Source organism: Macrobrachium rosenbergii, chromosome 37, assembly GCF_040412425.1.
Source record: "Macrobrachium rosenbergii isolate ZJJX-2024 chromosome 37, ASM4041242v1, whole genome shotgun sequence".
In the NCBI taxonomy this organism is placed as follows: domain Eukaryota; kingdom Metazoa; phylum Arthropoda; class Malacostraca; order Decapoda; family Palaemonidae; genus Macrobrachium; species Macrobrachium rosenbergii.
The window spans coordinates 17,459,037-17,471,536 of record NC_089777.1 but is presented as its reverse complement, the minus strand read 5'-3'; the positions used below and the strand labels follow the sequence as shown (position 1 = coordinate 17,471,536).

Sequence of the window (12,500 nt, the reverse complement as noted above, 5' to 3'; positions counted from 1 at the left end):
GGGAAGATCGGTTTATTAGATTTCCCATGTCTTACAAGTATTTTATTAATAGTTAAAAGAGTCAAGTATTAGGGCAGTGCTCTCTCTCTCTCTCTCTCTCTCTCTCTCTCTCTCTCTCTCTCTCTCTCTCTCTCTCTCTCTCTCTCTCTCTCTATCCTCCTGTTTGGCAAGATTAGCGTTATCCACTTTTTGTATATCTGACAGACATTTTACTCAAGCGCAGCTTAAAAAAAACAGGTTAGCAAAAAATCCAAAAAAATAAATAACCGAGATAAATAAATAAAAAAAACAAACGCTATCCTCGCGTCATTCAAAATAAAAAACTCCGAGATAAATAAATAAGAAAAAAGAAAAACATGAACAAACGTCATTCGAGCGCAACAGTTTTTTTTTTCCTCATTCCAGATGTTTAAAACTCGGTGTTTAAATTCGTAGTTAAAAACCTCGATATTAAAACTCGAAGTTAAAACGCGAAGTTAAAACTATTAAAACTCGAAGTTAAAACTCGATGTTAAAAACACTATGTTAAAAACACTCCAACGTCACCTTTCGCTCTGACGAATTCGGACTGCCGGCCGGCCCTAAATCTCCTCTCCATTCCCCCTCCCCCAGGGCTCATTACGTCGGGGGGAAATCTTCGTGAGGCTGGGAACTTGTCATTTAACTCGAAGCCGCCGAGAGGCTACTCCGAGGTGTCTTGAAAATTCTCAGGAAAGATTGTTCCTTGAGGCTGGGATCCTCCCGAGGACGAGAGATTGATACTGGAGGGTAAAATCTTCCTTGAGGAGTTTCTCTCTCTCTCTCTCTCTCTCTCTCTCTCTCTCTCTCTCTCTCTCTCTCTCTCTCTCTCTCTCTCTCTTATAGGCTTACATCGTATGAGAGGTTTGGAGCCAAGTGGGCTTATTTAAAAAAAACAAAAAACGGCTTATTTGTTTATCTTATTTATTTATTTTATCTATCTATCTATCTATATATATAGACCTATATACACACATATATATACATACATATATATATATATACATACATGTATATATATAATTTTTATCAAGCACAGCCATTGTTTAAAGGATTTGTTTAACGCAAAGCCTTCACAGATTATAAAATCATTGAATACGTTTCTTGCTGTTTCAGTGAACAGAACGATCGATTTTGAAGCACGTTTCAAGTTTCACCTTCTAATCTGTAGACAAGTTTCATTGGTATCCAAATCGCGGAGAGAATAGTTCTTTGTAATTTAATCCAGCCTTGGTTATTTTTATATAATAATAATAATAATAATAATAATAATAATAATAATAATAATAATAATAATAATAATAATAATAATAATAATAATAATAATAATTGTTTTGAAAAGGATGTTGTCTTTATAAGGAAGACACGGATTTCTATCCGGGAGAGTTCATCTCGATATAGAGAATAAAAACAATTTCAGACCAAAGTAAGAATGATAGAAGTTACCCACATTTACTGGAAGAGAGAGAGAGAGAGAGAGAGAGAGAGAGAGAGAGAGAGAGAGAGAGAGAGAGAGAGTTTGATGACAGCAAGGAAGGAAGGAACATGTATACACAAACGTGTTGGCGATAAATAAAAAGAAAAGAGAGAGAGAGAGAGAGAGAGAGAGAGAGAGAGAGAGAGAGAGAAAGTTTGATGACAGCAAAGAGGACTGAGCATGTATACACAAACGCGTTAGCTATAAATAAAAGGAAAATAAAGAGAGAGAGAGAGAGAGAGAGAGAGAGAGAGAGAGAGAGAGAGAGAGAAATTCTGGAAAGATTTCAGATGAGTCTCTGTACATCACTGACAGCCGCCGTCTAAGTCTTCTTCGAAAATTTGTCATTATTAAAAAAAAAAAAAGCCACGTATAGCTGTCAATCAAGTATCCCGAATGACGTCATTTCTGTGATTGACAGCCGCTGATTTCGTTCATGTTTTCAATCGGTTTTCGTTTTGTTTTCGTTGGTTTTCAGGGTCTAAGAAGTGTGTTTGTGAAGTAGTTTGAAAAGGATCTAGATAGTATTATGGAGTTTACAAGCAAATGCTTTTAGCCTGAATTTTGATTTCTGATTTCAGATTTTGAAGATGTTTGTTATAAAGCTAATTAAAGGTCCCTTGTGTGTGTGTGTGTGTGTGTGTGTGTGTGTGTTTGGTGCAGGGTGAATGTTAAAAGCCTTCCCATATTCTTCTGTAGGCCTAAACATACATAAGCTTATGCGGACGTTTATGCTGACCATATGCGTCCTCTGTATAAGGCCTTAGTCTTATATCTTATCTTAATTCATAAAATCAATTATAATGAAGTCTCCCAAACCTCTATAGATAATTAAACTTCTATTCGGTATCCAAACAAGGTTAGATTAGGTTGATATCATAAGTAACTCATTTTCAGGATCCGGTTTATTATCGAATATATTTTTTTTTCGTCAGTGAAGCCACTCAGATGTAATTGATGGAGTTTTCTGTTTTGGTTCTTTTCTGTCAAATGTTGTGCAAAGGCTTTAGTTCCGTCTCTTTGTACAGTAGTGTCAAGTCTGTCATTTTTTTTTAATGAATCGTTTTTTGGACAGTATCAAAATTCCTGTCATTTTTATCAAGGTTTCACAATGCCATATTTCTGTCGTTTTGGACACAATGTTCTGTCTCTGCCATTTTGAAGGGTATAAAGTTACAGATCTGTCTTTTCGTGCAGTACCTTATCTCTCTCTCTCTCTCTCTCTCTCTCTCTCTCTCTCTCTCTCTCTCTCTCTCTCTCTCTCTGGGCCAATTTGATCCGTCTTTTTGTACAGTACCTTTTTACTGTACGATTTCTCTGTCATCTTTCGATCAGATGCTTTACAAGGCCTTCTCTCTCTCTCTCTCTCTCTCTCTCTCTCTCTCTCTCTCTCTCTCTCTAGGTGCTTACAGAAACAGCACTCTCTCCAATAAGAATTAAACACTGGTAGCAATGTATTCGTCGTGCAAGAATACTCTCTCTCTCTCTCTCTCTCTCTCTCTCTCTCTCTCTCTCTCTCTCTCTCTCTCTCTCTCTCTCTCTCTCTCTCTGTGCCTCGAGGGCTTTCCATAATGGGTACAAATGTTCACCTACGAACAGCTGGCCCGTAAAAAGGTGTAATGAAAGAGAATCTCCAAATTTGGCCGGGTTGCTACAGAGCAAGGAATGGTCATTGCCTTGTGAAATAAAAGCGGTCTCCTCTCTGAAATATGCCCTCTCTCTCTCTCTCTCTCTCTCTCTCTCTCTCTCTCTCTCTCTCTCTCTCTCTCTCTCTCTCTGTAGATGGTTATAGAAGTGGCACTTTCTCCGATAAAAAATAAGATAATTGTAGCATTGTATTTGTCTTGCAAGGCTGCTCTCTCTCTCTCTCTCTCTCTCTCTCTCTCTCTCTCTCTCTCTCTCTCTCTCTCTCTCTCTCTCTGCTAGTTATAGAAACATATTTATTCATTGTAAGGTCAAGCATATATCAACTCCAATTTTGTCTTTCTTAAGTTTTTTCTAAATTAATTTTTCAAATTCTAAAGACCGTTGGAATGGGCATCCTTCTCATGCCCTTATCTAGCCCAGACCCGACGACATCACAAGAACAAGATTAAAGATAAGAACGGCCTCTGCTTTGGCCTTTCGCTCTAATAATTCTATATTATCCGCGTACCATAATTCTCCAGAAGCAATTGAAAACTTATCTGTGCGTGCGTCAGAGTACTCTTCAAACTAGCTTTGGTCGAAGGTATTATAAAACTGGTGCCACCTGTTTTGCCCAGGTGCCCAAGTCAGTTCTCTGGTCTTGAGCGCTTCCGCTTGTGTGTGTGTGTGTGTGTGCCACCTTTTAAAGGAGTGGGGTGGGGGGGAGGATGGGGTGTGGGTATCATTCTTGGGGTATTTTGTTGGGAGAAAGGTGAGAGCAAAGTGTATTGCACTTTAGGCTGTGGTATTGTTTTGACTTCTCGCTCTCTGTTGGGCTTTGAAGGTACACAGAATAGTGTTAATAGTGATTATCTGTTCTTATAGTGCCAAGATGTTGACAGTGTATTTTTAATACTATTTATTTCCGTTTGTGTAAAGTGTATTTATGATTTTTGTTTATTTCCGTTTGTGTAAAGTGTATTTGTAAGATAATAGGTCAGCACTTTATGATGTTTGTATCTGATTTATCTTTTTTGTTTTTTTTTCTTTCCATCTGGTGGAATCTTGAATTGAATTTTTTATATTTTAATTTATTAATTTCCGAAAATTTATGAGTTTGTAATGACAGGAACGTTATTTATAGAAACTTAATTTTAATGTATGTCATTCCTTTGTAAAGAAATTTGATTCATTCCTTTTGTAAAGGTTTTCAATTGCTAGCAGAGGAGACGTATTGCATCACTGAATCCATTTTTATTTTTGGTGGGCGGGTAGGTGGGCGTGGAAGGGGTTGGGGGCGGGGAGATAGGGGCCAGGGGGGCGTGTCTTCGTATTGAGGACAAAATGGGTTGTGGACAGATTTTGGTGTTAATAAAATTCATTATATTCAGGTTCTTATTGTATTTTATATGTACTGTAAAACTTTATGAAGTAAATTACTTTATATACTAGAGATAACCACTTTATCACAATATATTTTATTGTTTTATAGAGCTTGATACATAAAAACTGAAACATATTTATCTGACACTGAAAAAAAAGAGGAAACGACAAAACTCACTTTTGCAATGTGTTCAGAAAAAAGAAACTTTGACAATACATGAAATCATGTGAAAAGAATGAAAAAAAACAAAGGAAAAAGTGACAAACATGAAGCGTAAAAGGAGAGAACACGATGATAACGATGATAAACAAGAGAAAGATGAATGTTTACCATGAGAGAAAGACAGAAAGAGAAAGAGTAAATTCGATCCGTAGCGATAACAGGTTTTAGCCTCCTTTGATGTAAACAGGGATAAGTTGGTGTCTGGTCTGACGAGGTGGGTAATGTACTGTGTTACTGTGGTGGTCTGTGTAGCAAAACAGCAATTCAGAGGAAATTAGAAGTTTTTTGAAGAGTTATTGCTGTGTGGTCTGTGCAGCAAAACAGAAATTCAGAGGAAATTAAGTTTTGTGAAAGTTATTGCTGTGATGTGCTGTGCTGAAACAGAAATCCAAAGAAGTTGAAGTTTTATGAAGAGTTATTGCTGTGGCGTTCTGGGAAATCCTGAGGAAACGGAAGTTCTATGTAGGGTGCAAATGTTTGTGTTGAAAGTGGTGATTACTTTTTGTAAGTGACCCAGAACAAGTGTCTTGTGCTCTAAAAAGAAAAGAAGAGTGATTCAGTACCCAGACGTGTGTCCAAATCTTCTCCTGTGGGTACTCTTGATTCAATACCCAGACGTGCGTTTAAGTCTTCTGTGGGCCTTCTTGGGTCTCTTTCCCCGGAGTGTGTTTAAATCTCCTCCTGTGGGCCTTCTTAAGACCCATACCCAAACGTCATGACAACCAGTGTCCCCCAGAAATGCTTGACCACCTTCGGAAACTCCCTTCAGCCTCCCACGCCTTAAATCACCAACACTTTCAATGGTGTGGTCCTTCGCCAAAGGCCTGGTCTTGTTAGTCGTGGTAGAATACCGCGTTTACGCCCAGTTCCTGGAGGAGGCCCTGAACGTGCTCTTCGTGCTGGACTATGCCATGACCCGGCTCATCACCCTGTGCCCCGACACCAAGCTCCTGCAGGAAGAAGACCGGTTTTCCCCCGAGGGAGAACTGGGAAGGACGAGGGTGGAGCTCGAGGAGGAATTAGAACACCTCTCTGATGGGGGGAAGGAAGTGGGACTTCGAGGGGGACATGAGCCTGTGTTGATCAGCGACCCTTCAGGAGACAAGAAAGAGGAATTGCATGTCGCCGGCGATTCAAGCGACGGCCACGAAGAGGTAGCCGAAGGCGAAGTCCAGAATGAGGGAGAGGACGAAGAGGGAAATGAAGTGAGGAGGAGGAGGAGGAGTTGAGAGCCCCGAGTGAAAATGAAGCGAAAGAAGCGGCGGAGGAAGAAGGTGACAGGGAGGAGAGTGACGATGGCGTGGAGAAGGTGACGCTGATGATGATGGCGATGATGGGGTCCAACTTGGACGAAAGCAGAGAAAGCGAGGAGAGAGAGAGTGAGAGGGACGACAGTATGGAGACTGCCCATTCTCTCCCTTCCTCCTCCTCCTCCTCCTCCAGCTCGTCGTCCTCCTCCTCTTTCCACTCCGTCAAGGAGGGCTCCCCGACCTCCTTGAACCCGGAAGAAGAAGAAGAAGAAGAAGAAGAAGAAGAAGAAGAAGAAGAAGAAGAAGAGACGGCAGGACAAATAGGAAATCTGATCAAGGAACTCTTCGGGGAAGGATGGGGAGAGAGGACGTCCTCGATTATTTGTCTCAGGAGGAGATGAAGGAAAATAGATCGCCGGCGGAGATCGAGTGGCTTTCGTTCCTCCACGAGTTGGAGAACAGGGAGGAGGGTGGGGATGTTGATGGTGGGGGAGGTAGGGATACTCAAAATAAAGGTGGAGATGTTGGTTGTGGGGGAGAAAGGGATACTGAAAATAAAGGTGATGTTGGTTGTGGGGGAGAAAGGGATACTGAAAATAAAGGTGATGTTGGTTGTTGGGGAGAAAGGGATACTGAAAATAAAGGTGGAGATGGTGGTGGTGGGGAGGTAGGGACACTGAAAATAAAGGTGGAGACGTTGGTGGTGGAGAAAAAGATACTGTAAGCACAATTGGAGATGTTATTTTTGGAGACAGTGATACTGAGAAGAAAAGGGGTGATGTTGATGCTGGAGATAAGGAAACTGAAAAGACAGATGGAGATGTTAGTGTTGGAGGTAGGGTTATTGAAAAGAAAGAGAGTGGAGATGTTATTGTTGGAGATAAGGAAACTGAAAAGACAGATGGAGATGTTAGTGTTGGAGATAGGGTTATTGAAAAGAAAGAGAGTGGAGATGTTATTGTTGGAGATAGGGAAACTGAAAAGAAAGAGAGTGGAGATGTTATTGTTGGAGACAGGGTTACTGAAAAGAAAGAGAGTGGAGATGTTATTGTTGGAGACAGGGTTACTGAAAAGAAAGAGAGTGGAGATGTTATTGTTGGAGACAGGGTTACTGAAAAGAAAGAGAGTGGAGATGTTATTGTTGGAGACAGGGTTACTGAAAAGAAAGAGAGTGGAGATGTTATTGTTGGAGACAGGGAAACTGAAAAGAAAGCAAATGATGTTATGGCTGAGAAAACTATGGAAGTAAATTGTGATGGCGGTGTTGGAGATGTTGGAGAAGGAGAGGAAGATGCTGGAGGTGCGACAAATGACCAGAGAAACCCCGAAAACAGAGACTTGGGTGGAAAGACAGGAGTGGTCAAACCAGGAAGAAGTGGGACCCTTTCGAAAAGCTTTTCCTTAGAGACGGTCGACTGTGATTATATCGATCAGAGAGAGAGCGAGAGTGAGTTGACTGGAAAGGCGGTGATGGGAAGCCTAAACGGGGTGTCGTCGACGCCGCATGCAGGTGACTCGTTGTTGAAAGCAAAAAAGGACGTTAGTATGGACAATTTTGATGGGTGGGATGTTAATAACGATTTTAACGTGGATAGTTGCAAAGAAAGTGACTTAATTTTGAGGAGTAAAGGAGAGAATTGTAAAGGAAGTGAACGTTTTAAAAGAGAAAGTGCTCTTGGTGAGAACGACCAGAGTTCGTATACAAAAAACGAACAAGATTCGATGGAAGTCGAAGGTTTACTTGAGTTACTCCTAAGCGAAAGACATTTCTTGGGCGTCGATTCCAAAGAAACGAAGAAAATGCCGAAGAGTCTGCAAAGAATTCAGAAAGAGGAAGACAAGATGATGAATTGGAAGGTCCTAGAGGGAAAAGGTAATGATAATTTGGGGGTCATTAATGATAATTTCGAGGAGAAAATCCCCGAAAAAGGTGCCAAAGAAAATGCGAGAGTTTCCGACGCGAAAAGAAAACGGAGTCTTAGTGTGCCAAAGGGTGAGAATGATAGAAAACGTATAGCCGGTGGAGGGGGAAACTACTCTATTTTGGATAAGGACACTAAACGTGATAATATTCCTTTAGAAAGTGGTAATAACATTGACTCAGACGACGATTCAGTCTTTGGCGACAGCGAGGACGAGAGTGACGACGAAAGTGATGGAGAGAGATATCCGGATGTTACTAAAAAAAGGGTAAAGATTGAAAGTTTTAGTTCAGCTGTCAGTAATATTCTCGAAGAAATGGGTCCCAACAATACTAGTCTGGATAATGATTATCTCACTGATTATGACGAGGAAAGCTCTGTTAAAGTGGATGAGATTTTTGAGAAATGTCAGAGGAACATTTCATCTGGAAACTGTGATGTAGAGAAACAGGGTAAAGGTGATGAGGTCACAAGTGAGAATGTTGATGATGAAGGCAGCATGAGCATAGATCTCATAGAATGCTCAGAAAAATTGACTGAGGAAACGAAGGATAGACATGAAGATTTAGTAAGTCCTGTCAACAGAGTAACCACTATCAACAGGCCAAGACCATCCAACCATCAGAAGCCTGGCACGAACGTCAAAGTTGAGATAGATGCCAATCTGAAATGGATTAGAGAATTTCCTCCTCCATTCACAGGCCCAAAATGTACTTGCAAGTCACCTGGGACCCCGCCATGGAAGCTGGCATCTAATTCTGTAAGCCAGAGGCATGATGCCTCTTGTGAGTTCACCCTCGAGTCTTCCTCGGAACACGAGGTCGTCTCGGTCAAGTTGAGGAGACCTCGATGCTCTTCCTTCAGCCCGGAAACGACATCCTCTCTATACCAGAAACAGTGCTGTCATTCAGAAATTGGGATGTTCCATGAGGAAACTGAGAGCTTATGCCCAAGGCAGTCCCCAGAGGGAAATGGCTGCAGTAAGGAGCAAAAGGACAAGAGGAGGCTGTTGCGATCTCTAAGTTTTTTCTCTCGAAGTTCCCAGAGTAATCTGTCAGTCACCGGTGGTGTGCAGACCACGCCCTCACCCTCGGATGCTTTTCCAAAGTCTCCCCCAGTTTTTGGTTCAAACTGCACCTCTTTCACCACCCCACGCCGGTGGTCTCGCGTCCTGGGGTGCCGGCGAAGAAATGTCCAGTCTTGCATCTTCCCGAGCTCTCCTTCCTTCTCATCCACCAATGGAAACTTGCCTTCCAGAGTGAGGTCAGAACCTAACGTCACAGAGAAATGGAGTAACGTGAGTGACAATGGAGGTGTGCAAAGAAAATTTTCCAAAGTGTGGCACGAGAAGCGCCGGGCTGTCAGGTCGTGCATTTTTCCTGACCCCGAGGATGAGGACCTCATGCCTTATGGGAGTGTGGAACCAAGACAAGATGAGAGGTCACACGAGGGAGGTCAGGATAGTTTAAGAAAGTCTCTTGACTTTGAAGTGGCTCAAATGACAACATCCCATCTGAGCATCCAAGAGTCAGAGTGTTCTTCTAGAACACCAGAGTCCCTTGTCAGGACAGAGTCATCTGAGTGGAATGAAAGCCTCTCTGATGTCAGAGAATCTAAACTGATGCATTCTAAATCTGAAACTCCACTATCTGAGGTTCATTCTTTAAATGAGAGTCACTCACAGCACAAGAAGACTCTTTCCTTCAATGAAAGGCCACAGTCCCTAATTTTTATTCCGGAATCTCAGATAAACACCCTTCCGCGTGAGAAGAGTCCTCGTAGGACATCTGTCAAAAGGCCACAGTCACTGATGATTCCACCTGATATACAGATTCCTAAAAGAGACCCTAGCCTGACTCCTCCAGATCCATCACAGACAAGGCCAAGAAGTCAGAATCGTCTCTCCTACAGGGACTTGAGGATCCTCAGGCGCCAGCCGAGCAGTGACGGAAAGCTGTATTATCCACTGCTGACTCCTTCGCCTACGAGTAGTGCTCGAATCTTGGAAAGGGAACTGTCCCAGTTCCAAAGGGATCGCCGCAGGAATGTACGCTCCTGGTCCTTCAGTCCAACGCCTGCGAGCATACCCTTGAGGGTGTCTCGCAACCCTTCGGAGAAGTGGCCTGATGTGACCAGTTTCGAGCAAGATCATCTTGCCTTGCATCCCCGCAAGCTTTTTGTAGATCATCCATCACCTGTTCATTGTGCTGCGTTCGACACGTAAGTATTGACATAATTAGATTATACTTTAACTGTTGCCCTGTTAGTCTTTGTTTCTGAGATCTTGATTCAGGTAATTTTATTTGTATGTCTCTGATTTGATGTTCAAGAACAATTTATCTTCTGTACTAAGCTCAAGGTCCTATGAATGGTGAGTATTATTCTCTATAATCTGTCATATTCCAAATGTAGAAGCATTCATCTGGAACAAGCTTAAAATGCAATTAATTTGCGAAACAAGCTTTCAAGCTTTTAAGGTGACAGAATCCTGCAATAAGAGTAGAATCATCTGCTCACTATGCTATCTTAATTTACCGGTCAGGACAAATATCCGTAGGTAATAATTAACTCACAAAGTGAGCTTCCAAGATTTTAGGGCGGGGCAAAAACCTGCAACAAGAGTAGTATCATCTGCACACCGTATTGCTGTATGTTGATTTGTAGAATATGTCACTAATGAAGAATAGAATAACAATGATCCCAGAATGGGACCCTGTGGGACACCAGTCAAGAGAGGTATTTCGTTGGTGTTAACTTACTTATAACAGTATATGATTTGCCACGCTGTTACCAATCAACTAAGAAGTCTTTAGGAGAGAGAGAGAGAGAGAGAGAGAGAGAGAGAGAGAGAGAGAGAGAGAGAGATTAAGTGGGGCCTCGGGTGGGACTGCATATTTAAATTGCACCAACTGAATATCGCAAGAGCTTGTGAAACGACTTAATCTGACTAGATATGATGTTTATATTTTTTCTTAACTAATAGAAAGAGAGATATTCTTATCTCCTTTGCAATGAGCACGAAGTAGGGCGCTAATCGCCCAGTACCTCTGAGAGACACGTTTTTCGCGTTGGCCAGCTCTCTTAGCAAAGGTCAGTGGAACGGGAGGGAAGCCTCCTATGTCATTCTTGCCCAGGTCTGAAGGCAACTCGAAGAGGTAGTCCGGAAGAACAGAAGTATTTGTGCTCACTCAGGGGTTACTGTAAATTATGCTCACTCAGGGGCTTATTCACTGCTTGGTGTGTTAATAATGCTCCCTCAAGGTTTACTGTGTTAATTATGCTTACTCAGGGGCCAGTGTTAATTATGCTTACTCAGGGGCCTGTGTTAATTATGCTTATCGAGGGGCCGGTGTTAATTATGCCCACTCAGGGGACAGTGTTAATTATGCTTACTCAGGGACCAGTGTCGATTATGCTTACTCAGAGGCCTGTGTTAATTTTGCTTATCCAGGGGCCAGTGTTAATTAAGCCCACTCAGGGCTGGTGTCAATTATGCCCACTCAGGGGCCTGTGTTAATTAAGCCCACTCAGGGGTCAGGGTGTGTTAATTATGTTACTCAGGGGTTAGTGTTAATTACGCTCACTCGAGGGCAGGAGCGAATTATGCTCACTCAGGGTCCCAATACTAGAAATCAAATTAGGAATGCCTGTAAGCTTTAAGGGGATTTGGGGAAGGAGGCAGAGTCTTCCCCACCCCCCTTGGGGAACCCTCTTAGGGGAATGGAAGGAATAGACTCGTGCTTCAGAACCAGTTGTTGGGGATTAATGTTGGTCATGGCTCTTTTATGAATTGGTTGTAGGTTGTGGCTATAAGTTTCTTTTATATAAAGTTGTTATTATTGTTGGGAAGAAATAATAATAATAATAATAATAATAATAATAATAATAATAATAATAATAATAATAATAATAATAATATTATTATTATTATTATTAAAATGTAAAAAATACCTAACCATTGTTGTTGAACAATTCCTACCCAAAATAATAATAATAATAATAATAATAATAATAATAATAATAATAATAATAATAATAATAATAATATTTTTTGAAGGGAATGATTATAACAATTTTTTCCTGTTCTTAAAATTACTTGGAAAAACCTTCAATTATTCGAGTTAAGTCATTATTTCTTAGAGTCAGTTTTTAAAATAAGAATCATTATTAGAAATAATTATAATAGCCATCTCAATCGTTGATAACATGTTATAGAGATGTTTATTACAACATAAGGTTCCTTCACATTTCCATATAAGTATATTTATTTTTATATTAAGTTTTTGAGGCAATAATTTTTTTTATCAAAATGTAAATATTTTTCATGTTCAAATCTTCGGCAAAAGGAATCCCTTTCGAGTTACATAACGCCATGCGGATCTTGTTTCGTTATGGCCCTGTCACCCTCTTGTTATGTAACATTCGGGCATTCTTTAATATTTTGTTATTGGAATTTTGACCTTCCTCCACTGTATAATTACGTATTTGTTTGTATATATATATATATATATATATATATATTTTTTTTAATTATATATATGTTTATAATATTATATATATACACACATATATAAACGAATAAATAAAAAAATAAATATGTA

At 40.7% G+C, this 12,500-nt stretch overlaps 1 protein-coding gene and 1 long non-coding RNA gene across 5 annotated transcripts in view; both read left to right on the top strand.

The window, feature by feature from the left end:
* LOC136825367 (uncharacterized) overlaps positions 1 to 6,375 on the top strand; it is a 40,361-nt gene extending 33,986 nt beyond the window's left edge. Inside the window, exon 2 of the long non-coding RNA XR_010849311.1 lies at positions 4,614 to 6,375. This is a non-coding gene — a long non-coding RNA (uncharacterized lncRNA). The remainder of the gene's footprint in view (positions 1 to 4,613) is intronic.
* Positions 1 to 12,500, top strand: part of LOC136825365 (uncharacterized) — a 505,160-nt gene that overhangs the window by 242,914 nt on the left and 249,746 nt on the right. The window contains exon 1 of one of the 4 annotated variants that reach the window (XM_067081629.1): positions 6,453 to 10,119. The exons of the other annotated variants lie outside the window; for them this stretch is intronic. Coding sequence (XP_066937730.1) covers positions 7,202 to 10,119 — 2,918 coding nt within the window. The 5' untranslated portion in view covers positions 6,453 to 7,201. Of the gene's footprint in view, positions 1 to 6,452; positions 10,120 to 12,500 lie in introns of those variants that run through there. 4 annotated transcript variants of the gene reach the window in all.